Source organism: Symphalangus syndactylus, chromosome 1 (genome assembly GCF_028878055.3).
Source record: "Symphalangus syndactylus isolate Jambi chromosome 1, NHGRI_mSymSyn1-v2.1_pri, whole genome shotgun sequence".
In the NCBI taxonomy this organism is placed as follows: Eukaryota; Metazoa; Chordata; class Mammalia; order Primates; family Hylobatidae; genus Symphalangus; species Symphalangus syndactylus.
Genome location: NC_072423.2, coordinates 94789715 through 94816253, shown reverse-complemented (window position 1 = coordinate 94816253; position 26539 = coordinate 94789715). Strand labels below are relative to the sequence as shown.

Genomic DNA, 26539 nt, shown 5'->3' with positions numbered 1-26539 from the left:
CAGCAAACCTTTTGGTGGCGGGGCAGTGGGAGTTTGCCCACATCCTACATTTGTGATAAACAGGTGGCTGTTTGATCACATAGCCTTCAGTGGAATGCTGAGTTGGTCACAATCACTTTGGCCCTTTCAGCTCCCAACACCCTATCTCTACTAAAAATACAAAAATTAGCTGGGCGTGGTGGTGCACACCTGTAGTCTCAGCTACTTGGGAGGCTGAGGTGGGTGAATCACTGGAACCTGGGAGGCAGAGGTTGCAGTGAGCTGAGATGGCACCCACTGCACTCCAGCCTGGGTGACAGAGCAAGACTCTATCTTAAAAAAAAAAAGACTCTAATAATTAATAATAGATTATTAATTAATAATCTATTATTATTATTAATAGGTGATGATCTATTAATCACACAGTAGCTCACACCTGTAATCCCAGGACTTTGGGAGTCGGAAGCAGGAGGATCACTTGAGGCCAGGAGTTTGAGACCAGCCTGGGCAACATAGTGAGCCCTCGTCTCTACCAAAAAATCTAAAATAAATTAGCTGTGCATGGTGGTGCACGCCTACCCAGCTACTCGGGAGGCTGAGGTGGGAGGATTACTAGAGTCTGGGAGGTCGAGGCTGCAGTGAGCAGTGATGGTGCCACTGCACTCTACCTGGGTGACATAGCAAGACCCTGTCTCAAAAAAAAAAAAAAAAAAAGGAACAGACGAAAAGCAGTGTTGAAGTAGTCAATGCGAGAAAAGTCTGGATTTTGTTGATTTTTTTTTTTTTTTTTTGTGACAGAGCTCTGTCAGCCAGGCTAGAGTGCAGTGGCACTATCATAGCTCATACCTTGACTTCCTGGCTTCAAGCTATCCTCCCATCTCAGCCTCCCAAGTAGCTGGGACCACAGGCACATGCCCCCATGCCTGGTTAATTTTTTTTCACACCTGGCTAATTCTTACATTTTTTTGTAGAGATGGGATCTCACTGTAGTGCCCAGGTGGGTCTCAAATGCCTGGCCTCAAGAGATCACAAGATCCTCCCACCTCAGCTTCCCAAAGCGCTGGGATTACAGGCAGGCCTTGGAATTATTTGTCTGCATTTTAGAGTTCAGTGTAGTTTGTATTTGTAATTCCATGTTGCTGGCGGGGCAGGGGCTTATTGTCCCTGGGGCACTAACATGTTGCAGTGCTTAGAGCCGCCAGGGGCTTCACTGGGGCTTGGAAGAGGTGCTAGGTCACAGTACGTAAAGAGCAGCTGGCAGCCGTCACTGTGATGGATATTGTATGTAGGCATCCAGAGTGTCACCGTGATGGATATTGTATGTAGGCATCCAGCGTGTCACTGTGATGGATATTGTATGTAGACATCCAGCGTGTCACCCTCCCTTCCTGATTCTGGGCCTTAGAATCCCAGGACCACAAAAGGAAGTGATTTCCCACACAGAGACCTAGACCAGAGCAGTCACTCACTGCCCAGGGCAGCTGGCAGCCTGCTACCCACGTCACTTCCTCAGCCCAGCTGTGGAAAACCAACTCTGCCATCTTCCTGGGATTCCAAGGAACCGTCACAAGTTCCTGGAGGCCTCAGGTGTCTGGCTTAAAGGGACAGACTCCAGTTTGTGGAAGTGCTGGCTGAGCTTGAGTTGATCAGGAGGGTGACGCCTGGCCAGGACTCTGAGCTGAAAGCCTGGGAGGGGTAGAGGAAGAGGCCCAGGATCGTGCCACAAGGGCGAGGTGGGAGAGGCAGCTCCCCTGGGCCTGCTGTCTCATCACTTGGAGCTTAGCCATGGCCACAGGTACCTCCAACAGCTCTCTCAAAAACTAGCCAAGGCCTGTCTGCGACTCACCAAGGGCGCTCACTCCACCTGCCACTGCTTCGTGCTGATGCCAAGGACTCTTTTGCAGTACAACCTAGCAATTTCTGAGCACTTTTCACCCACTGATTCTCACAAGCACCCTGAGGGAGTACACATTATCCTCATTTGGCAGATGAAAAAGTTAATCAGAGAGGTCAGGACACTTGTCTGAGGTCACACAGCTAGAAGTGGTATCTTGGTGAGAAAAGGTGGGGGGGAATAACAATGGTAAGAGCTCTTGCTGTGTGCCAGGCCTTGTGCCAGGGATTCAATATATGTTCTTTCATTCCCATAGCAGCTCTGCACAATGATTATTACCTCTTCCTACAAGGAGGAAATGGGAGGTCAAAGGGGAAGGGTTAGTTGTGGGTCCCGGTGCATGAGTCTTGGGCTGCCCCACAGGGGTATGAGGTCTGCTGTGCATGGTGTAGGGGTTGTTCCTTGCAGGTGGGGTGTCCCTGAGCAGACTTTCCCAGCGCCTGACTCCATCCCGTCTGGACCACTCTGGCTTCCAGGAGGTTCAGGCCAAGCATGAGCTTGAGGTCAGTCAAATGTACTGGCCACAGGGCAGAGCCTCCAGTTTTGCAGTGGCCCAGACATCCCACCCCAGGTTGTCCACAGCACCCCTCTCTTGCCCCTGGCCCGATGGGTGGAGATGACCAGGGCAGGTTCTTGACATCTCCTTTCCTCTGGGATCAGGCTCTCCAAGGCGTTGATGCTTCCCCCAGAACCCTCTTCCTTGAACCTTCAGTTGGGCAGAGGATATTGCCCTCCGCCCAGGGCTCTGTAGCCCCATATCCTGGAAAGGAGATCTTTCGGCAAGGAAACCTGTAATCCAACAGGGATTAAAGCTCCCCTCTGGGGAGGAGCGCTCCTAGGCGCTGCTGATTCACTGGTTGAATCTTCACAACCCTGCACCAGCTGGCAGACGAGACTGTAGCTCAGAGGAGTGAAGCAACTTGCTCCAGATCTCATGGGGAGCAAAGGCCCAGAATTGGGCCTGGCTGGCTCTTCAAGGCTGCCACCAGTCAAGGTTGGGAGTGACAGGAAAGAGCCCTGGTCCCCACAGGGAGGGGCCAACCTGGAAAGGGATCAACAGTCACAAGCACCTGCTGGGAGCCTTCTATGCTCAGCAGGCTGCCGCGGGGCAGGGCTTGTGGTGGTCCAGGTAGCCTCCCCCTCTTCCTTTCTGGGGGCAGCAGGAGCCCTTCGGGGCCCCGGAGTGCATGGGCTGGGTTCACACCAAGTTCTAGGTTGGCTCTGAGCACTCATAACTAGATCGGCTGAGAGGGTCAAGCTCTGGCTGGGTGTGATGGGCGGATGGGGTATTTGCTGATTTCCGGGCCCACCCATGTCCCAGGCTAGTGGGTGGCCAGGCATGTCCTGTTGGACACCACAGGCTGACACTTAGACAACCTGACTCCTACCCCTCACCAGCCAGGTCTGCTTTCTGCGCCAGCATTCCAAGCCGTGGTCCCTTTGTCCTGCTGGCTGAGTCGGGCTGGATCCGAGAGGCCACATTGTCACAAGGTACATTCTAGATGCCCTTTGTCTACTGCTGTCCCAGGACAGAGCCAAGAACTTGTGTGGGATGCAATATGGAGTCCTGATAAAGGGTTTGTGGCCTGCCACCTGGTATATGCACTGCCTGCGCCCCAAGGGAGAGGTGAGAAGGCAGGTTCCAGCCCCTTCTATGGCAAAGCCTGTGGGCGAGCCGGGAAAGGCAGATGACAAGGAAATAAAGCAGAGAGCATGAGCCACAGGTTCCAGCAGGGTCCCAGTGCCAGAGCCAGGCGAGGCCAAACCAGGAGGCCAGCATGGGCAGGAGCCCAGTGAAGGGCTTCGTGAAGGAGGAGGGAGTCTCCATGACTTCACAGAGCACCAGCAACAATCTGGCAGCATCAGGGCTGAGGTGTGGTGAGGCCGGAGCCCTGCAAAGCCCCCACCTAAGCACACCAGGCCTGCGACAGCATCACAGCGTGAGGGTCAAGGGTGAGGGGACTTATCCAGGAAGACATCAGAAACAGTCTGAAACTCAAGAGAGAGCCCTTGTGACCACCTCAGCCGGGCCTCAGACCAGCAGCCTCCCAGGAAGCGGCTTGAAGCACAAGCTGGGCCCTGCTGCAGCCAGCCGGTGTCCCTTTCAGGCTGTGCACTTCCCAGTCCCAGCCTTGCACAGAACTCTCATCCCTACAAATAACAATTTAGTTTCTGACCTTTCACACAATCGTTCCAGCCTCATGTCTTTATTTTTGGTTTTCTTTTTATCTTTCTTTTGTTCTGAGATGTAGCTAATACAAAGGGCACATAACATACACTTTTGGTCAATGCCTGAACCACCACCCCATAGGTCAGAAACACAGGTCAGGGTAGGCAAAGCCTACCCTTAAGCCCTTCCACACCCTCCCCCAAAGATAATCCCTGTAGACTTTTTCCTTTACTATTTACCATAATCATTTCCTTTGTTTTCCTTCTAGTTTTACCATCTATGTAGGAATTCCTAAGAATTTGTTTGGCTTCATTTGCTATTGAGATTCGTGTTGTACACAACTATCATTTGTTCATTTTCACCTCTGTCCAGTGTCCGGTGGCATGAATGCCTATTTATCTACTCTAGTATTGACAGCCGCTAGTGTTGCTCCCAACAATGCAGCTTCGAACTCATCTAGGTCCTGCTGCAGGTGTTCGGGACTTTCTTCAAGGCACAGTCCTGAGAGTGGAACTGCTTGGTCACAGGGCGTGTCAGTTTTACTAAATAACACCCAACTGTCTTCCCAAATTGTTTAGACCAATTTATACTCCCACCAGCTGGGTATCATCAGTTCCTGTTGCTTCATTATCTCATCAATACTTGGTATTGTCCAACTTGAAAGTGTTTGCCAGTCAGGTGGGTGTTAATGGCATGTGATGTCTTATTACTAGCAATATGCAGCACCTTTCCTGTGCTTATTTACTGGGAGGGAACCCTCTTCTGTGGCCGTCTTAGGTCTTTTACCCATTTTTCTGTTGTGCTTTTTTTTTTTTTTTTTTTTTGAGACAGCGTTTCTTTCTTGTCACCCTGGCTGGAGTGCAATGGCATGATCTCGGCTCACTGCAACCTCTGCCTCCCAAGTTCGATTCTCCTGCCTTAGCCTCCTGAGTAGCTGGATTACAGGTGTGCACCACCACACCTGGCTAATTTTTGTATTTTTAGTAGAGATGGGGTTTCACCATGTTGGCCAGGCTGGTCTTGAACTCCTGACCTCAGGTGATCCACCCACCTCAGCCTCTGAAAGTGCTGGGATTACAGACATGAGCCATCGCGCCCAACCAGTCCGCCTTTTTCTTGATTGCAATTCTGTATGTGCTATGGAAATAGTCCTTTGTTGTTTATACTGCTGCAAATATCCTTTCCCTACAACCACCTCATTTTCCAAGTGGGGAAACTGAGGCTTAGAGAGGCTAAGCCACATGACCAAGGAACACATGGCCGGGTCCATGGGTTTCCAAGCTAGTTTGAGTTCCAGTCTGACTACTTCCCAGGAGCAAGTCCATGGGCAAATTAGCCTCTCTGAGCCTCAAGTTTCCTCACCTGTAAAAGAATTATTATTTATTATTATGAAAGAAAAAAATGTTTGCAAAGATCTTAGCTTTAAGCCTGGTTCATACTAAATGTTCAAGAAATAATAGGGCTGGCCGGGTATGGTGGCTCACACCTATAGTCATAGCGCTTTGGGAGGCTTAAGGATCGCTTAAGGCCAGCCTGGGCAACACAGCAGGGCCCTGTCTCTATTAAGTTAAACAGTAAACAAAAAGAACGGGACTAAAATGTAATGAGGTGTACTCCCCTCATATCCTTCCAGCTGTGATGCCTGTGCTCCTTCTCCTCCCTAAGAGATAACGGAAGATGGCAAGCACCCTACCCTTGCAGAGGCTGGGAGAGCAGATGATACGATAACTGGCAGGTGAACTCTCACCCACATCCGGCCCACCCTGTCTGGTATCTCTGACTCCCACTGACTTTTCCACCAGGTGCTGCCTAGCCCAGCTGTTGACTTGACTGACATCTGGAGCACAGTCCATCTGGCTCCCAGGAAAAGATCCACCCACACCCTCTCCCACATCACTTGGGGATTGAGACACAAGTCACCTGCCTGAGGCCTACATGGCTAGGGTGGCTGCCCTCTGGGAGTGGAAGGGAAGCTGCCAGTTTCGGTCTCTACTGATAAGGAGTGAGGCAAACATGGTCAGTCCCTGGAGGAGAGGCAACTCCCAGCCCACTTGCTTTTCAGTGCACAAAGCCCAGTCATGAAAGCCACTGACTTTATTGATCTAAAAAACTTTACAAGGACAGTGACTGTTCTGCCAAAAAAGGAGCCAACTGGTATCAAACGGACTGAAAGTGAGGGTGGGGGTGAGGGACGGGGCCAGGAATCCATTCAGGAAAGCTGGTAACTGTCACCAGGGAACTGGCAAGGGAAAAAGGACAGGGGAGGCATGCAAGAGCGAGAATCCAAAAAAGTTGAAATGGTTAGGGGAGAAAACTCCCAAAGACCCCGGAGTACGTCGGAGGTGAGTACGACAATAGCAATCTTTTCCTTCGTAGAGGACAGGGGAGGAGTCCCTACTCAGCTGCAAACTCTGGATGAGGGCTGGGGATTGAGAGCTTCCCAGAGAGCATCACAAGAAGGCGTCGCACCACTCTCGAAGGCATCCGAAGCAGTCCCGGGACTGCTTGGCGTTGGCGCCACAAGTGTCCTTCAGCCATTCCCGGAAGAGGTCTTCATCTTTCTTTAGCACCAGAAACTGGCCAAGGACAACATAGGCCTGCAAAACAGGGAAAAGGAAAGGGTGTGCTGCTCAGTGCTCAGTGAGGGATAAGAGCAAGACAGCCATTCCTGTGCCATTCAGAGCACACAAGCCCAGGAAGCAGCGCGGGTTTTGCCCCCTCTCCTCTCCACCAGGTGCCCAAGCTCTGGCAGCCTCTTCAGATTATACCCCACTGTCCATCCCCCAGCAGATGGACTCACTTTCCTCCCACCCCCCACCTGCACCAGGAACACGCAGCCACCCCACACCTTGTCAAAGCCCCTTTCCTCCAGCTTTTTGCCCAGGACTTCACCAATCCCAGCCAGGCTCCCCACTGGCTTCTCCCCCATGGGCTCTGCCACGAAGTCTCGGTGCTTTTGGGAGGTTGTCATCTTGATCAGGCTTAATCTAGGAATCCCAAAAAAAAGGTAGATTAGGGCTGAAGACCTGGAACTCCTAAGGGCCCACTAGCAATCTCATGGTAAGAGGAAGCCAAGCCAGAGGTTACGGTGGCTTGCTCGATCCCCCTCATCCTGAAAGAAAAAAACAGGTCTTCCCCACTATTCTTAAGAGGAGTTTCTTCCTGCAGGACCTGGATTTTGATATTGCCCCAGAGGAGAAACGATCCTGCCTAACAGGTGGCGCAAGCGGGGCAGTGGGAAGATTTCCAGAGTCAGTAGCCAGGGCTGCGCGGAAGCTGTCACTCCCTCTGTGACCTTGGCTGAACCAAGAAGACACTGACTCTGCCTGGAAGGGCCACTTGACGTGGAAAGCTAACCAAAGGGTCTCTCTACCTACAAGGCGAAGCGCACACCCAGCGCTGCACACCCGCTCCCCGCCCGCGGGGTTCACGCCGCGCCCCAGCTCCGCCCCCACCGCGCGCCGCTGCGGCCCGCCCCTTCCCGCGGCCCGGCTCCACGCGCGGCACCCCGCCCCCTCCCCGCAGCGCGGACAAGCTCTCCCCCAGGGCTCGCCACAGCGCCTGCGACCCCTCTCCTCCCCTTCTCCCCGCACCCCCTCTGGCCTCCAGCCAGGGCCCTGCTCCGCGGCTCGCGCTCACCGCCAACTTCAGTTCCCGTAACGGTTCCTCCCGCCACCCGGCCGCTCCTGCGGATACCTCAAGCCACTAGAACTTTCTTCCACTTCCGCTTCCGGGTCGCTTCAAGAGCCGCCTTTAAAAAAAAAAAAAAAAGGAAACCTTCCACGTTGGGCACTTCTAGCCAGTTAAGAGCTATAGAGTTGAGGCGCCCCGGACCTCGACGGCGTCCTTAGGAGGCGCTCCTTTCCGGTCCTTCGCGGGAAGCCCTGCCTTCTAAGGTCTCGCTTCTCGCGCAGTTCTGCGGGAGAAAGGCCTCCAGGGAGAGGACTTCCTTTCTCTGCTGCTCGGACCCGGAACTCAAGGACTTAGCTTGACCGACCTGGCGTGGGGAAGAGTTAGAAGACGGACAAGGGAGGGGACGGGAGGCCTCCGAGACAGCGCCGGAAGTACGGTTTTCGGAGGGATGGGACTCAGACTCATGTCGCACTCCTCGCAGTTGGACTGGTGGGAACTGGGAACACTGGAGACCTGATTTCGAGCTGACGCTACCGTCGCGGCCGCCGGCAAGTTCCTTTACTGTGTTTTCTTGGTTCAGCCTTGAAGTGAGTCGTGGACGATCCTCTCTCAGCGTCCAGCCTAGACGGCGGGGTTGCTCCGGCAGCGTTCCTGGGAGCCGAGGGCCAGAGACTAAGTATGGGTGTTTCTCTGAGGGTCTTTTCTCCGGGATAGACAGGGAGGAGGAAGGAGGACAGCAACTAGAGATGACAGTGTTTCCTTCGGAAACCATCAGTCTTAAGGGTACTGGCCTTCGTCTTAAGTACGCAAGTCAGAAATATGCAAATATCCCAGACAAGCCTGCTCACCTCAACCTTTAATTAACTAGTTCCTGGCTTGGACCATCACGGTGGCCACCTAATTTGTATCCGGCTGTAGTGTGTTGCCAGACTGAACTTCTCTGTTGTGTCACTATGCTAGACTTGGGGTGTACAAGCGTGTTGAGAAAGATACGGTTTATTTCAGACTCCTTCCGGAGAGGTTGCCAGGATGACTTCTCTGGAGCATGCGTATAGTTTTATATTACACCAGTACTTAAGATTGTAGGAGTTACTTTTTTTTTTTTTTTTTTTTTTTTTGAGACGGAGTCTCGCTCTGTCGCCCAGGCTGGAGTGCAGTGGCGCGATCTCGGTTCACTGCAAGCTCCGCCTCCCGGGTTCACGCCATTCTCCTGCCTCAGCCTCTCGAGTAGCTGGGACTACAGGCGCCCGCCATCACACCCGGCTAATTTTTTGTATTTTTGTACAGACGGGGTTTCACCGTATTAGCCAGGATGGTCTCGATCTCCTGACATCGTGATCCGCCCACCTCGACCTCCCAAGGTGCTGGGATTACAGGCGTGATCCACCGCGCCCACCTGGAGTTGCTTTTACATGACATGCACCGTATTGTCCCATTCTGTAACAGTGCTGAGTTAGTTGTTATTTTTCTGGGACCTAGAGAAGTTGAATAGTTAGGAAATAAACCAAGGTAGGATTTGAATCCAGGCAGTTAGACTTCAGAGCCCATGTTCTTAACCAAGACACCGTGTCACCCCTCAGTAAAAGGCCCCTCCCCATCTTCAGAACAGTCCTGGGTTCTGAGCCTGCCATCCAAGGAACTCGGGAGGAGGAGTTGACAGTCTCTTCGTTCCTAACCACCCTGGGACAACTTCAGCATGTCTCAGGCCACCAAGAGGAAGCATGTGGTGAAGGAGGTGCTAGGGGAGCACATAGTGCCCTCCGACCAGCAGCAGATTGTCAGGGTGAGTGGCTGTGGGCACAAGCTGTTCTGCTCCCCACCCCCGCACCCTTGGAGGGCCCCTGGGATGGGGGTAGGGTGCAGCGTGTCTGAGAGGGTGTTTGATCTGACTGATGAGACTGATTCTTGGTCTCTCCTGAACCAGGTACTCAGGACCCCAGGGAACAATCTGCATGAGGTGGAGACAGCCCAAGGGCAGCGCTTCCTGGTGAGCATGCCCTCCAAATACCGCAAGAACATCTGGATCAAGAGAGGTGAGAGGATTACTCCTGTAATCCCAGCACTTTGAGAGGCTGAGGTGGGAGGATCGCTTGAGACCAGCCTGGGCAGCATAATGAGGCCTTGCCTCTACAAAAAGAAAAAAAGTTGGGCACGTGCCTGTGATCCCAGCTACTCAGGAGGCTGAGGCCTGAGAATCACTTGAGCCTGGGAGGTGGAGGCTGCAGTCAGCTATGATCATGCTATTGCATTCCAGCCTGGGCAACAGAGCAAGACCCTGTCTCAAAGAAAAAAAAAAGAGGTGAGAGAGGCAGCCCTCTCTAGGAGATAGAACCACTTCCTATGGCTTTGGCTTTCCTTATTGCAAGCAGGCCTGCCTGCCTTTTCTCTTCTTACCTACAGGGGACTTTCTCATTGTTGACCCTATTGAAGAGGGAGAAAAGGTGAAGGCTGAAATCTCGTTTGTGCTCTGCAAGGACCACGTGCGCTCTCTGCAGAAGGAGGGGTTTTGGTAGGTGGTCCCCTTGATCATTGGCCCTCTGGCTTCTGGAAGCATTGCCTTCCTAGCTTGGGAATTAGGGGAGGGAAGGTCATGGCATCCCAGGCAGAGACAGCTGGAAGCAGCTCTTTCATGAGAAATTTATTTGTCCTGACTTTGGCTCATCTCTTGGCATAGGCCTGAAGGCTTCTCTGAAGTGGCTGAGAAGCACAACAACAACAGGAACAGGTGAGGAACAAGCCTTGGGGTGGGGTACATGGAAAATAAGGGGTTCATGCTTTGGTGCCTTGAGGGAAAAATAGAGCCTTCTTTGCTCCTTACATAGGATATCTGTTGAGAGCTCCTAAGCATGTGGTATAACATAGTTATGAATGTGGCTTGAAGGTCAGATGCTCTGGGTTAAAATCCTGGCTTTGCCACTTAAAGCTGAATGACTTTAAGCACATTATTTAATTCCTTCAAACTCTATTTTCCTTATATTTAAAATGGGAGCTTTGTGAGGATTAAAGAAGTGGATGGCTTGTAAAATTGCTTAGTGCAGTATCTGGTATGTGATATGGGTCCATTAAGTGTTAGTTAGTGGTCGTAGAATCATTATTTCTAACTAAAACAAATGGCTGTGGCACACGTTTGGGGAGTGGGGTCAGTCTTTAGCCTGTTTCTTTGGCCACGTTTCCCCACTGTTTGCTCTGCCTCTGTCCCTTGTTTTAGTCTTTAAAGGGTGCTATAGGGCCCTGACTGCTGGGCTGGATGGTCCTCCTTTTTTTGGAACTCCTTGATTGTAGATCTGATTTTCCCAGAAGGTGCTGGGCTAACTCTGCTTTCTTCCCTTCGTGCAGACAAACTCAACCAGAACTCCCAGCTGAGCCACAGTTATCAGGAGAGGAGTCCAGCTCAGAAGATGATTCTGACCTGTTTGTTAACACAAACCGCAGACAGTATCATGAGAGTGAGGAGGAGAGCGAAGAGGAAGAGGCAGCCTGAGACCCCAGGACCCACTTCTCCACTTGCTCAGGGACTGGCCCCTGGCTCTTCTGGGCTTGGACATTCCCAGGGTGCTCTGCAGATCTTCACCCCTGGATGAGGACAAAGCAGGGCTCCTCTCTGAACTGATCTTTTGATTAGGAGAATTAAACCCCTGGTGGGTTGGTGACTTGTTCTGGTGTCTGAGTGGCTCTCTCGGGGGAGGGAGACTTGTGATGAAGTGAAAAACTGCTCCCTATTTAATTAGAGACCTTGTGGGTGGGTGGGCTGAATGGGAAGGAAATGGGAAATGGCTGGAGTCATTCCCAGGTGGTTTGTTCTTTCTTACTGGGCACTTAGAAAGTGCCAGGCCCTGCTCTGGGCCTCCTTGCATGTGTTTAACAGCTGGGAGCACTCCTGCTTCCTTGCCTGCTTGCAGTTCATACCGATTCAAGCGTTCAGGATGACAGCCCTAGGACCTAATACCCACCTGCCTCTAAGAGACGCTCAGGAGCCCATGGTGCCTAGTGCTGTTCTCCCTGCCCTTCTAGTCACCCTGTGTACGGGAGTGCTCACCTCCAGCTACTGTGTTCATCCCCACATGTGACTGCATCTCTCTCACTTCACCATCTATCACTTCCAGAAGGTGGCTGGCAAATCTCTCTATCCTTAACTTTGTTTTGAATGGTCCGTCCATCTCCTGACTTTATTTGAAACCTGATTATTCCCTGAGGACATTGATTGTCTTATAACCTTTTAAATAGAGGCTGCTTTTCCACCCTCAACCTTCATTCTAACCAGCCCTGACATTCTCATGATTAACCTGCCTTCACTTCCCTCTTGTGTAGCATCAATTCCATGGTCCACCCTACACCCCCCTGTCTCCCTCCATTCTGTTCAGCTAGTAAAACCCTAACCCTGGATAAACTCAATCATTCACCGCCATGCCCAAACTCAAGTCACCATCATTAGGTGAGAAAACAGCCAGCCTGGCCACCAGTTGTACCTTAAGTTTATCGTTACAAACCTCAGATAGACACTAAGCACTGCCCAGCAGATCTACTCTGGGACATCTATTTCAAAGCTTCTGTCTTATCTATCAATTCCCCCTTCTTGTGGTAGTTACCACAACACATGCCTCATTAAGAAACAGCAGCCATCAGAGGGAACGCCTGCCTCCCCGTTACCAGCTCTGCAGATGTGCTCACATATCTTCCTGTTGTAAGCCAGTGGGACTTAAACCTTATCTCTTGTGCTTTGGAGCCTATCTCTTTTTGTTTGTTTGTTTTGAGAGGGAGTCTCCCTGTGTTGCTCAGGCTGGAGTGCAGTGGTGCGATCTTGGCTCACTGTAACCTTCACCTACTGGGTTCAAGTAATTCTCTTGCCTCAGCCTCCCGTCTAGCTTGGACTACAGGCGTGCAGCACCACACCTGGCTAACTTTTTGTATTTTTAGTAGAGATGGGGTTTTGCCATGTTGCCCAGGCTGGTCTCAAACTCTTGACCTTAAATCAGCCTCCTGCCTCAGCCTCCCAAACTGCTGGGATTACAGGCGCACGCCACCATGCCTGGCTAATTTTTGTATTTTCAGTAGAGACGAGGTTTCACCATGTTGGCCAGGCTGGTCTCGAACTCCTGACCTCAAGTGGTCCACCCACCTCAGCCTCCTAGAGTGCTGGGATTACAGGTGTGAGCCACTGTGCCTGGCCTCTTGCTTTCTTAAAGACTATGGTCGGGTATTTGTGTTGTTGGGTATTGTTCTGTTTGGGTTTGGGTATTTGATTCTTTTGTTTTTTTGTTTTGTGTTTTTGGCTGTCCTGTCTATTGGATGTGATATGTTATGGATGTGATGTGTTAGTGTCGAGCGTGCTGTAGAATCTCCCATTTCTGAAACAGGCATGAAAACCTGTACTGATTCCTACATCCTCCAGCTACCACTTCATTTATCTGTTTCTCATTTGCTTCCTCTTATAGTGTGGCTTTAAACATACATACATCTGTATATATGTATGTATGAATATACATGTATAAAATGTATGTAGCTGTATATACAAAAAATAAACGAGATGGGTTAAAGATATGTATGTGTTTGTATCTATCTAATTCATCTGAAGTTTGTTTTTTCTGAGAGGTAGCAAACTTTTCCTAAAGGGAAAGTCACTTGTGCCTATACTATTTCTTGAAAGGTTCATTCTTTGCTCACTGGAAATACCTTTTTTTTGGGGGGTGGGTGGGAAGGAGTCTCGCTCTGTCGCCCAGGCTGGAGTTCAGTGGCGCCATCGTGGCTCACTGCAAGCTCTGCCTTCCGGGTTCACGCCATTCTCCCTCAGCCTCCTGAGTAGCTGGGACTACAGGCACCCGCCACCATGGCTGGCTAATTTTTTGTATTTTTAGTAGAGATGGGGTTTCACCGTGTTAGCCAGGATGGTCTCAATCTCCTGACCTCGTGATCCGCCCACCTCGGCCTCCCAAAGTGCTGGGATTACAGGCGTGAGCCACCATGCCTGGCCGGAAATATCTTTTAAAACATAAATTCCTGCATATATATGGATCTTTTTTGGAATTTCTAATCTGTCCTATTGATCCGTGTGCCCATACTGCATTTTTTTGTTTGAGACAGTCTTGCTTTGTCGCCCAGGCTGGAGTGCAGTGGCGTGATCTCAGCTCGCTGTAACCTCCACCTCCCAGGTTCAAGCGATTCTCCTGCCTCAGCCTCCCCATTGCTGGGATTACAGACACTTGCTATTATGCCCAGCTAATTTTTATATTTTTAGTAGAGACGGAGTTTCAACATTTATTTTTTTGAGACAGGGTTTCACTCCTGTCACCCAGGCTGGAACACAGTGGTGCAATCACTGCTCATTGCAGCCTCTACCTCCTGGGCTCAAGTGATCCTTCTACCTCAGCCTACTGAGTAGCTGGGACCACAGGTGTGTACCACCACATCGGGCTAATTTTTCTTTTTCTTTCTTTTTTTTTTTTTTTGTAGAGCCAGTCTTACTATGTTGCCCAGGCTGGTTTTAAACTCCTGGGCAAGACATCCTCCCGCCTCAGCCTCCCAAAGGGCTGGGATTCCAGGTGTGAGCCACTATGTCCACCCAAGAAGTGGTATCTTAACAGTTCCTTTATTTTTTATTTTTTTAAAATAAATATTGTAGAAAAATTAACAGTTTTTCATCTTCCTATCCAGAAATGAGGTATGTTCTTTGGTAAGGTGGTGTGGTCTTCAAATGGGCCTTTACTTCTAATTTGGTTTAGTCTTAGGAGTTTTACTGGTAGCGAAGGATCTGTGGAAATCACCTTTCCCCATCCCTGGCATCCACCTGTGCGTCCATCTTTGTGTTGCCCACCTTGTCGAATGTGCAGTTCTTCAGTTGATTTTGTGGCTTTCTAGATAGCCAAATCGTATCCCACTAATGGCAGTTTTATCTCCTCCTTTACACTCTTGTCTATTTCTTGTAAATCTCAGAGGCCAGGACCTCCAGCATGGTTGCATGGCACCCTTGATTGACGCTTTCTCAGTGGGAATGGTTCTCACGTTGTGTCCTGAGGTAGGACGCTTGCTCTGGGCTTCCGGTAGACGATCTTCATTAGACTGAAGATGTTTTCTTTGTTCTATCTTACTGTTTTTTTTTTGTCTCCTTCCCTTTTGTTTAACGGTGATGAATGTTGACATCTATGGAGAAAATCAAAAGATTTTATTGTATGATTGTACTGAGTTACAGTAATAGGTTTCCTGATGTTGGACACACCTTGCGTTCTGATATAAACCTTGCTTAGTTTTAGAGTATATTATGTGTTTACTTAGGAGTTTTATCTCTCTCCCTGGGCCAATCCCCTCCCTCTTTTTAAAAAATGACCTTCCTGTTCTATTTCGAGATTAGCTTTATGCTAGCCTTGCAAATGGGTTTGGAGACGTCTTTTTCTTCAGGCTTGAATAGTCATAGGCCAGGCATTTGTTTCTTCAACGTTTTGTAGAACTTGTTTACAAAAACATCTGTGCTGGGTACCTTTTTCAGGGGTTGATCTTTGACTGCCTTTTAGTTTATTCAGTTGTGTTCTGTCTACAGTTTTCTATCCTTGAGTCAATTTTGATAATTCATATCATTCTAGGATCATATTTCATATATATTTAAGCTTTTTGGGCAAAAGTTCATGCATAATATTTGTATTATTTGGAACTTTCTTTTTTTGTTTGTTTTTGAGGCAGAGTTTCACTGTGTCGCCCAGGCTGGAGTGCAGTGGTGCAGTATCGGCTCACTGCAACCTCCACCTCCCGGGTTCAAGTGATTCTCCTGCCTCAGCTTCCCGAGTAGCTGGTATTACAGGCGCCCGCCACCACGCCCAGCTAATTTTTGTATTTTTAGTAGAGATGGGGTTTCACCATGTTGACCAGGCTGGTCTCAAAGTCCTGACCTCAGGTGATTGGCCTCCCTTGGCCTCACAAAGTGCTGGGATTACAAGGGTGAGCCACTGCGCCTGGTAATTTTTTTTTTTTTTTTTGAGACAGCCTCTCACTCTGTTGCCCAGGCTATCATGGCACCACTGCAGCCTTGACCTCCCAGGCCCAAGTGATTCTCCCACCTCAGCCTCCTGAGTAGCTGGAACCACAGGTGCGTGCCACCACACCTGGCTAATTTTTTTTATTTTTAGTAGAGACAGGCTCTCCCTATGTTGCCCAGGCTGGTCTCAGACGCCCGGGCTCAAGTGATGCTCCTGCCCTGGGCTCTCAATGTGCTGGGATTACAGGTGAGAGCCACTATGACTGGCCTATGTGGGACTTTCTTATAAATGACAAAATTGAACTCAAATGAGGAGAAGTAAACAAGGCTCATTGACCTGAGGTCTCTGAGTGGTACGCATCGAGCAGGGATGAACCAATGCCAGCAGCATGAATTCCTCAGGCTCTCTCATTTATCTCTGTCATCTCTGCTCCCGGCTGATTAATTTCTTTCCCTCCTACAGATGTTTTCTGTAGGAAGCTCAAGTTTTTTTTTTTTTTTTTTTTTGAGACGGAGTCATGCTGTTGCCCAGGCTGGAGTGCAGTGGCGCGATCTCGGCTCACTGCAGGCTCTGCCCCCCGGGGTTCACACCATTCTCCTGCCTCAGCCTCCCGAGTAGCTGGGACTACAGGTGCCCAACACCCCGCCCGGCTAATTTTTTTGTATTTTTAGTAGAGACGGGGTTTCACCGTGTTAGCCAGGATGGTCTCGATCTCCTGACCTCGTGATCCGCCTGCCTCGGCCTCCCAAAATGCTGGGATTACAGGCGTGAGCCACCGCGCCCGGCCAGGAAGCTCAAGTGTATACACAGTCCTTGTAGACAGAGCCCCTTCTTGAGGATCCCTGTATTTCCATGAAGGGCAATAGGTCTTCCTCAGGTCACTTGCTGTGCTTGAGCAGTCACTGTGGCCAGGGCTGGGGGTGGGGGAGTGTGGAGGACTGGGGTGGGGCAGGATTAGCCACAAGTAATTCTTATATATTTCCCGTGGAATAGAGAGGTTCTATTACCAGAAAAAGTGGGACAAGGGGTGAGGGCAGGTGAAATCAACAAAATCTGTTTCTATTCTGTGTATTTGATTTGGCTTTGCAAGAGGTCTTCCTTACTGGACTTTTCCTTCATTTCTTTGGGTTTATTTGCTCATTCTGGGTTCTTGAGATGTGTGCTTAGCTAATTTAATTTCAATTTGTTTTCTAATATATTCAGGGCTATACATTTTCTTCTAAATAGTCCTTTGACTGTTCCCCACTTTGTGTGTGTTTTTTTGGCGTTTTATCTGTAAGCTTGGTCTTAGTTCTTCTCCACTCTCTCAGTGATACTGTGATATACCTAGTAACATCTTTTTTTCCCCAAGACCTTTTCGTTTCCACTTCTTCACCTCTTACCAGCCATTCAGCTTCTGTGGGCTGTAGCTGAGGGTCCCGATGGAGGTAGGGTCCTTGTATTCTGCACGCTACTTTCCTATGTCATTCTCTGAAGCTGGATTCCACCTCTGTTCTCCCAACTGAATGGTGGGATCCAACCATGTATGAATAGATCTCCCAGAGTGAGCTAAGATCTGATGTAAGAGCCCCTTGTCCCGATGTCATGGCCAGTCCCTGTGACTGGCTGCCTAATAGTACTTACTGGCTTCTCTTGCAGTTATGCTTGAGACTTCGTGGCCCTTCAGAATCTGCACCTCTGTCACTTCAGGACTAACCTCTACAGCCAGGTCATTCCCACCAGGGCTTCCCCGTGTGGCCCAGTGCGCTTTCCTCCCTTGCCACCCAGCCACCCCTGTGTGTGCCAGGGAGCACAGATGGCAGTCTGAGCTCACCACATGGTTTTCCTCCTCTAATCTGTAAATGTGGTGGAATATCATAACATTCTCTCACGTTAAGATATCCTTGCATTCCTGGAAGAAGATAGTCACGATGGATTTGTTATTATACTGCCAGATTTGGTTCTCTGGTATTTTGGCATCCAGGTGTATAGGTGAAATGGTTTAAGCTTTTCCTTTTCCATACTGCCCCCACCCTTTGTTTTGTATCAAGGTTATACCAGCTTCATAAAATAAGTTGGAAAGTGTTTTCCCTTTATTTTCATTACGAGAGTTTGTATAAGATTGTAATTTTGCATTTCTAAAATTTTTGGTAAAGCTTGCTGTAAAACCAACCATGCCTGGTGATTTTTTGGGTGGGTGGGTAGGTAGGTTTGGAATTAAATTGTCAGTGGTAATAGATTACTCAGGTGTTCTGTTCTTCATATTTTCAAGGAAAAATATTTTCATATTATTTATTTATTTATTTTTGAGACAGGATCTTGCTCTGTCGCCCGGGCTGGAGGGCAGTGGCACCATCTCGGCTCACTGCAACCTCCGCCTCCCAGGTTCAAGTGATTCTCATGCCTCAGCCTCCCGAATAGCTGGGATTACAGGTATGTGCCACCATGCCATGCTAATTTTTGTATTTTTAGTAGAGATGGGGTTTCACCATGTTGGCCAGGCTGGTCTCAAACTCCCAATCTCAGGTGATCTGTCCACCTCAGCCTCCAAAATTGCTGGGGTTACAGGCGTGAGCCACCGCGCCCAGCCCCCGTATTTTCTCATGTTTGCTATGGCTTCAAATTTACTGGCACAAAGTTATTTGTATAATTGCCTTATGTTTGTAATCTTGGCTGTATCCAAAGTTATGTCCCCCTTTTTATATGTAATACTGTTTATTTGTGCCTTCTCTCTGTTATAGCTGGTCAATCTTGGCAGAAGGTCATTATTAGTCTTTTCTAAGCACCAGCTTTTTGTTGTCATTCTTTGTATTGGTATTTCATTAATTGCTGCTCTTACCGTATTTCCCACTTATACTCCCTTTGTTTTTTGTTTTTTTTCTCATAACCAATCGGAAACAAACCAATCCCTCTGGGTTTATCCTGTGGTTCTTTTTATTTTTCCTTTCTTTGTTTTGTTTTGTTTTGTTTCTGAGATGGAGTCTTGCTCTGTCACCCAGGCTGGAGTGCAGTGATGCAATCTCAGCTCACTGCAACCCCTGCTTCCCAAGTTCAAGGGATTCTCCTGCCTCAGCCTCCCGAGTAGCTGGGATTACAGATGTCTGCCACCACACCAGCTAATTTTTGTATTTTTAGTAGGTACAGGGTTTCACCATGTTGGCCAGGCTGGTCTCGAACTCCCGACCTCAGGTGATCTGCCCACCTCGGACTCCCAAAGTGCTGGGATTACAGGCATGAGCCACTGTGCCTAACCCCTGTAGTTCTTTTTCTAACCCTTTTGGTTACTTTTCAGCTTTACCTCCCCCTCACCCCAAACTATTTAGAGAATTTTCAAACGTAAAGAAAAGGTGAAAGAATTGTAAAATAAGTGCTTGTTTGCCTTTCAACAGCGTTGCCAATTTAACATTTGCCATGTTCTATTTCTCTACACATGCACACACGCACACAGTTTTTACTTTTTTTTTTTTTTTTTTTGAGATGGAGTTTTGCTCTTGTTGCCCAGGCTGGAGTACAGTGGTGCAATCTCAGCTCACTGCAAACTCTGCCTCCCGGGTTCAAGTGATTCTGCTTCCTCAGCCTCCCGTTTAGCTGGGATTACAGATGCCTGCCACCATGCCTGGCTAATTTTTTGTATTTTTAGTAAAGACAGGCTTTCACTATGTTGGCCAAGCTGGTTTCAAACTCTTGACCTCATGATCCGCCTGCTTTGGCCTCTCAAAGTGCTGGGATTACAGGCATGAGCCACTGCGCCCAGCCAATTTTTGTATTTTTAGTAGAGACAGGGTATCACCTGTTGGCTAGGCTGGTGGTCTTGAACTCCTGAATTCAGGTGATCCACCAGCCTTGGCCTCCAAAAGTGCTGGGATTACAGGCGTGAGCCACCGCGCCCGGCCTCCTTTCTTTTTAAGGCTGAATAAGTCATTGCACATATAGACCACATTTTGTTTATCCATTTATCCACTGATAGATGTTTGGGTGGCCTCCACCTTTTGGCTGTTGGGAATAATGCTGCTGTGAACATGGGTGTATAGATATCTCTGAGACTTTCAGTTCATGTGGGTATATATCCAGAAGTGGAATTGCTGGCTCATATAGTAATTCTATTTTAATTTTTTTTAGGAATCACCATTCTGTTTTCCATGACAGTTGAACCGCTTTACATTCCCACCAACAGCACACGAGGGTTCCAATTTCTCCCCATCCTTGCCAACACTTGCTGTTTTCTGTTTTTGTTTTGTTTTCATAGTAGCCATTCTGAAGTGTATGAAATATCTAGTATTTTAATTATAGCTTAGTTTTGAATATTTTCTAATTTCGATTATGGTTCCTGTTTTGGCCTATAAATTATTATATGTAAACTTTTTTTTTTTTTTGAGACAGAGTCTTGCTTTTGTTGCCCAGCTGGAGTGCAATGGTGTAATCTTGGCTCACTGCAACCTCTGCCTCACGGGTTCAAGCCATTCTTCTGCCTCAGCCTCCTGAGTAGCTGGGATTACAGGCGCCCACCACCATGCCTGGCTAATTTTTATATTTTAGTAGAGATGGGGTTTCAGCATGCTGACCAGGCTGGTCTCGAACTCCTGACCTCAGGTGATCCACCCACCTCAGCCTCCCAAAGTGCTGGGATTACAAGTGTAAGCCACCGAGTCTGGCCTATATTTAAACATTTTGGCTGGGCATAGTGGCACATGCCTGTAATCCCAGCTACTTGAAAGGCTGAAGGGAAAGGATTGCTTAAGCCCTTGAGGAGTTTGAGGGCAGCCTGGTTGACATAGTGAGACTCCATTTCAATAAAAAATTAAAAGTCAAGAATAATTAAATATTTAGTTGGTTATTTTTAATAATGTGAGCAGCTTCAAACCCACCACCACAAAATAAAAGCTAGGACTTTAACAATAACCCAAGTAACATACTCCACCTCCCATCCTACCCTGACCAGCCCATTCTCTGCTGTCCCACCCAAGGCAACCATTGTCCGAATTCCATGTGCACTTGTTTTCTTTTTACATGGTTTGCTTTATTTTTACTTTTCTTTCTTTATTTATTAATTTATTTACTTTTCAAGATGGAGTCTCACTCTTGTCACCCAGGCTGGAGTGCAATTGTGCGATCTCGGCTCACCGCAACCTCCGCATCCAGGGTTCAAGCGATTCTCCTGCCTCAGCCTCCCGAGTAGCTGAGATTATAGGCCTGCGCCACCACGCCCAGCTAATTTTTTTGTATTTTTAATAGAGACGGGATTTCACCACGTTGGCCAGGCTGGTCTTGACCTCCTGCCCTCAGGTGATCCACCTGCCTTGTCCTCCCACAGTGCTGGGATGACAGGTGTGAGTCGCCGTGCCCGGCCTGATGCTTCATCTTTAGTAGTTGCCCAGTTGTCCCCCAGGAAAGTGACTTGGGCTACAGAACCCTGGGTTTTGTCTTCATTCAAGGCCCAACCATCTCTACTGATCTGTGTCTGAGAAGCATGCAGAGAAGTGTTGGCGGTTTCCTCGGTGGGAACCGCTCTCAGAAAATCATTGATGAAGTGAGAAGTCAGGACACCACGGACACCACCAGCGGTTCATGCTGCACATGTGCTTGATCCACTGGTGACATTTGCAAGAGAATCCAAAAGTCCCTGTGGGAGGTGTGGAGGCATGCCGCATGCCTCACCTGGTGGCACCGAGGAATGAAGAATTAGCAGTACAGGCTGGGTGCGGTGGCTCAACACCTGTAATCCCAGCACTTTGGGAGACCAAGGCAGGTGGATCACCTGAGGTCAGGAGTTTGAGACCAGCTGGCCAACTGGTGAAACCCCATCTCTACTAAAAATACAAAAAAATTAGCCGGGCATGGTGGTGCACGCCTGTAATCCCAGCTACTCAGGAGGCTGAGATAGGAGAATCGCTTGAACCCAGGAGGGGAGGCAGAGGTTGCAGTGAGCCGAGATGGTGCCACTGCACTCCAGTCTGGGCAAGAGCAAGACTCCAACCAAAAAAAAAAAAAAAAACTAGCAGTGCCCAGGGCTGTACACCAGGTGCCAGTACTGGCAGCAGTTCTTTCAGCTATTGCGATAGATTCTCATGACGCTAAAATACCCACTTTGTTATTTAACCCTTGCTAATCCACAGTGAATTGCCAAGTACCAGAATCCTTTGTTACTAACCAGATCAGGCTGTTCATTCTTGAACAGCATTGGGCATCACTTTGTTTTAATAATTCTTGTATGAAAAGAGCACTCTCTTTTCCTCCTGGTAGCGATGTGGCTCCAACTACTGGCTGATATAAGAAGGTACAGGCAGTTCCTGGCTGTGTATTCAGCCAACATTTAGAGAAGCCACCAGCAGAGGTCACCCTAAGCACGTAAAACCAGCAAATCAGCACCTTGCCTTGGGCTACAGAACCCAAAAGCATCTAACCTAGTTACACAGTCTCATAAGGGAACTGCATTCTTGGTCCAATCAAAGGGTCCACATGCCCCAACAGCAGTTAGGACGCTGGTAGACCACTGCGAACACAAGTTCCATGCTCCCAGAGATGGATTCACTCACCAAGGCATGATCAGAAGTGGCCTTCCTCCCCAGCAGCATTTACAAGCTGGAGTACAGTGCTTGGAGGATGGTGGGGAACTGCTGTGGTTTGTTTTTTTGTTTTTTGGGGGGACCGAGTTTCACTTTGTTGCCCAGGCTGGAGTGCAGTGGTGCGATCTTGGCTCACCGCAACCTCCACCTACTGGATTCAAGCGATTCTCCTGCCTCAGCCTCCCGAGTAACTGGGATTACAGGCATGTGCCACCATGCCTGGCTAATTTTGTATTTTTAATAGAGATGGGGTTTCTCCATGTTGGTCAGGCTGGTCTTGAACTCCTGACCTCAGGTGATCCACCCGCGCCTCAGCCTCCCAAAGTGCTGGGATTACAGGCATGAGCCACTGTGCCCAGCCCACACATTCCTTTTTGCGGTGGGGAGCCACAGGGAGACCTGCCCGTCTGTCCTCCTGCTTCTTGCTTCTCCCTTTCATTTTGTCCAGGGCTGACAAACCAGCCGTTTCTGAGGACCCCTCCTGTCTGCCTCCTCCCCCAGGTGGAGTGTGCATTGGCACAGAAGGGCTGTTTTGCTTCTCTCACTCCCCTTGAACAGGTGCCTGGGGAGGGAAAGGCCTGGGACCCAAGGCAGAGCAGGTGGCGTGCTGTGTCTGTTGGGCAGGCGCGAGGTGGGGAGGACACTGGCAAGGCTCGTTAAGGCCGGGAGGTACGGGGCTCAGGGACTCGGAGAATCAGCATGCAGTGACAGCATCGGCTCAGCGAGAGGGAAGTGGGACCCAGCCTGGCCTGAGTGGAGACCCTGAGTGGGGCCAACTCCATCTTCCCAGTGTGTTTGGGCTTTGGAGACATGCCCAAGGCAGGACAGCTTTGATTCTCACCATAGCCCTGGGGGCCAGGATGGCTGTCTCCTCCCTACACCACGGTGAAGACATTCAGACCAACAGAATATAGGAGTTTATCACCAACAGACAGAAGGAACTTCTAGGAAACAAACTTCAGAAACAATGAGATTTGGCTATCAGTATTTAATTAATATCATAAAATATGTTAAGAGCGCTTACCATCTTTTTCTCTGATCTGGAGTAGCTTAAATAGCATTTGAATGATCTATTATCTAAAGGTAAAGCCTTTAGATAATAACCTTTTTTTTTTTTTTGATGGAGTCTCACTGTCACCCAGGCTGGAATGCAATGGCACGATCTCCGTTCACTGTAGCCTCCGCCTCCCAGGCCCCAAGCGATTCTCCTGCCTCAGCCTCCTGAGTAACTAGGATTACAGGTACCTGCCACATGCCCGGCTAATTTTTGTATTTTTAGTACAGACAGGGTTTTGCCATGTTGGCCAGGCTGGTCTTGAACTCCTGACCTCAGGTCATCTGCCCACCTTGGCCTCCAAAAGTGCTGGGATTAAAGGTGTGAGCCACCGTGCCGGTCAATAAACTTTTGAAGCTTTAAAAACATCTAGGCTTAGTGCCTTTTTTTGATGTGTCAAAAAATAACCACAGCAAAGATTTACATTGTTTTTAGCTTTGGAAGCTCTTTATTAGAAGGCACCATAGTGGGAAGACAGCAAGTTACAGGCCTGGGAAATGAACCTTAGAGAAGAGAGAAAGGAGAAGGCAAAACCAGTGAGCTGGTTCCTTATGCCATATGTGAGTCACCATAGGAAGAGTTTATGAACTTTCACTCATTCTCATGCTGGCCTTTTTTTTTTTTTTTCCTTTTTGAGATGGAGTCTCGCTCTGTTGCCCAGGCTGGAGTGCAGTGGCGCAATCTCGGTTTACTGCAAGCTCCACCTCCCGGGTTCACACCATTCTCCTGCCTCAGCCTCCCAAGTAGCTGAGACTACAGGCACCCGCCACCACACCTGGCTAATTTTTTGTAGTTTTAGTAGAGATGGGGTTTCACTGTGTTAGCCAGGATAGTCTCGATCTCCTGACCTCGTGATCCACCCGCCTCAGCCTCCCAAAGTGCTGGGATTACAGGCGTGAGCCACCGCACCCAGCCATGCTGGCCATTTTTTCGATTTATGTCATTATTTAAAACGATGCTTTTTTTTTTTTTTTTTTTTTTTTGACAGAGCCTCACTCAGTCGCCCAGGCTGGAGTGCAATGGCACCATCTCAGCTCACTGCAACCTCCACCTCCCAGGCTAAAGTGATTCTTGTGCCTCAGCCTCCCGAGTAGCTGGGACTATTGCCACACACCACCATGCCCAGTTAATTTTTAAAACTTTCTTGTAGAGACAGTGCCTTGCTTTGTTACCCAGACTGCTCTAGAACTCCTGGCTTCAAGCAATCCTCCCACCTTGGCCTCCAAAAGTGTTGGAATTACAGGCATGAGTGACCGCACCCAGCCTTCTATACTGCTTCTAACAGAATAAAAGAATTTTTCCAGATTTTGTATTAAATGGAAGTAGACAGTATGTATAATTTCATATCCGTGAGGTTCATCCATGTTACTCATTCGGTTATATGAATGTTTACCCTTTGTTGATTTTTTTTTTAGAGACAGAGTCTCACTCTGTCACCCAGGCTGGGGTGCAGTGGCCATTCACAAGTGTGAGGATAGCTGACTGTGGCCTCAAATTCCCAGGCTCAAGCCATCGTTTGCCTCAGCCTCCCGGGTAGCTGGGACTACAGCTACAGGCACGAGCCACCACACCCAGCTAAATTAAAAAAATATTTTTAGAGGTGGGTCTTGCTATGTTGCCAGGCTGGTTTTGAACTCCTGGCCTCAAGAGATCCTTAGCCTCCCAAGTAGCTGGGATTACAGGCACTAAGAACCATGCCCGGCTATTTATTCATTCTTCTGTTAATGGACATTTGGGTTGTTTCCAGTTTGGGGCTCTTATAAATAGTGCTGTTAAGAACATTCTTGTTCATGTCTTTGGCTGAACATATGTACACTTTTCTGTTGCTAAGCCAACATGTTCTTGCTCTCTCTTTTTAAACAAAGTTCTATAATGGAAATTTTCAAACATATACTCAAAAAAAAGTAGATAGAATGGAATAATGAACCCCATTGTACCTGTTACACAGCTTCAGTTGTCTTTTTTTGAGACGGAGTCTTGCTCTGTCGCCCAGGCTGGAGTGCAATGGTGTGATCTCAGCTCACTGCAACCTCCGCCTCCCAGGTTCATGCCATTCTCCTGCCTCAGCCTCCCGAGCAGTTGGGACCACAGGCGCCCGCCACCACGCCCAGCTACTTTTTTGTATTTTTAGTAAAGACGGGGTTTCACCGTGTTAGCCAGGATGGTCTCGATCTCCTGACCTCGTGATCCACCCGCCTCGGCCTCCCAAAGTGCTGGGATTACAGGCATGAGCCACCGCGCCCGGCCAGCTTCAGTTTTCTTTTCTTTGTATTTTTTGGGTTTTTTTTTGAGACAGGGTCTTGCTCTGTCGTCCAGCCTGGAGTGCAATGGCGTGATCCTAGAACACTGCAGTCTCCAACTCCTCCTGCCTCAACCTCCTGAGTAGCTGGGACTGCAGGTGCATGCCACCATGCCTGGCTGATTTTTAAATTTTTTGTAGAGATGAGGATCTCGCAGTGTTGCCCAGGCTGGTCTCCAACTCCTAGCCTCAAGCAATCCTCCTGCCTTGGCCTCCCAAAGTGCTACAATTACATGCACGAGTCACCATGCCCAGCCAATATCATCATTATTATTATTACTAACAATAAGACTATTAAATGTTTAAGATTTCATTATGTTAATTTAAAAAATTTTTTAATAGATATCCTACTAGAGATGTGAGGTCAAAATATTCTGTCTTCAAATCTTTTGAAATAATTCTGGTTGGGTCTGGTGGCTCATGGCCAGAACTGCAATGGGTGCAGTTGCCTGAACTGAATCCTTTTGCTAAAACAGACTATTGGCTGGGTGTGGCTTGTACTGCAATCCCAGCACTTTGGGAAGCTGAGGGAGGAGAATTGCTTGAGCCCAGGAATTTGAGACCAGCCTGGGCAACATAGCAAGACCCTATCTTTGCAAAAAAATTAGCCAGACATGATAGCATGCAGCTGTGGACCCAGCTACTCAGGAAGCTGACGTGGGAGGATCACTTGAGCCAGGAGGTCAAGGCTGCAGCTAGCCATGTTCGTGCCGCTGCACTCCAGCCTGGGCGACACAGTGAGACCTTGTCTTAAAAAAAGTAAAAAGGACATTACTAGGCTGGTGACCTGCTAGTGGTGGCCGCAGATGGAGAGGCTTCCCTCGGCAATGATTTAGTGGGGTGGGATGGGGGTGGGGCTGGGCCCAGAGGAGGTGACCCCTTTTGTACCATTGAGTGAAGCCAGTAAACCTGCCCCACCCCAGGCATACCCCCTTCTATGAGGTACACCCAGCCCCCTACTCACCCTGACCAGCCTGGGGAGTGAGAGTGCCCACTGCTCATCAAGG

At 49.0% G+C, this 26539-nt stretch overlaps 2 protein-coding genes across 23 annotated transcripts; one reads left to right on the top strand and one right to left on the bottom strand.

Annotated features, from left to right (window-relative positions):
* Window positions 1-6122: 6122 nt before the first annotated feature.
* BANF1 (BAF nuclear assembly factor 1) lies at window positions 6123-8033 on the bottom strand. 3 transcript variants are annotated; one of them, XM_063644063.1, is made up of 4 exons: window positions 7878-8033; window positions 7683-7794; window positions 6892-7030; window positions 6123-6640 (listed from the first exon to the last, which is right to left on the bottom strand). In XM_063644063.1, the coding sequence occupies exons 3-4, from the start codon at window positions 7012-7014 to the stop codon at window positions 6494-6496; spliced, it is 270 nt and encodes an 89-aa protein (XP_063500133.1). In that variant the 5' UTR covers window positions 7015-7030; window positions 7683-7794; window positions 7878-8033; the 3' UTR covers window positions 6123-6493. The 3 variants fall into 3 exon arrangements, with proteins under 3 accessions (XP_063500133.1, XP_063500136.1, XP_063500139.1); XM_063644066.1 differs by having other exon boundaries at window positions 7740-7794; window positions 7878-8020; XM_063644069.1 differs by lacking the exons at window positions 7683-7794; window positions 7878-8033 and adding an exon at window positions 7421-7488.
* Window positions 8004-25264, top strand: EIF1AD (eukaryotic translation initiation factor 1A domain containing). Of its 20 annotated transcripts, none has more exons than XR_010122017.1 (9): window positions 8214-8352; window positions 9281-9459; window positions 9601-9709; window positions 9931-9975; window positions 10077-10185; window positions 10351-10401; window positions 11013-11314; window positions 17932-23420; window positions 24384-25264. XR_010122017.1 is itself a non-coding variant. In XM_063644003.1 (8 exons), exons 3-8 carry the CDS (start codon window positions 9373-9375, stop codon window positions 11155-11157), a joined length of 546 nt encoding a protein of 181 aa, XP_063500073.1. In that variant the 5' UTR covers window positions 8131-8165; window positions 8257-8352; window positions 9257-9372; the 3' UTR covers window positions 11158-13214. The 20 variants fall into 20 exon arrangements, 11 of the variants coding, with proteins under 11 accessions (XP_055117825.1, XP_055117600.1, XP_063500055.1 ...); XR_010122021.1 differs by lacking the exon at window positions 24384-25264 and having other exon boundaries at window positions 17932-18049; window positions 23322-23601; XR_010122012.1 differs by lacking the exon at window positions 24384-25264 and having other exon boundaries at window positions 17932-18049; window positions 19736-23601.
* The last annotated feature ends 1275 nt before the right edge of the window (window positions 25265-26539 follow it).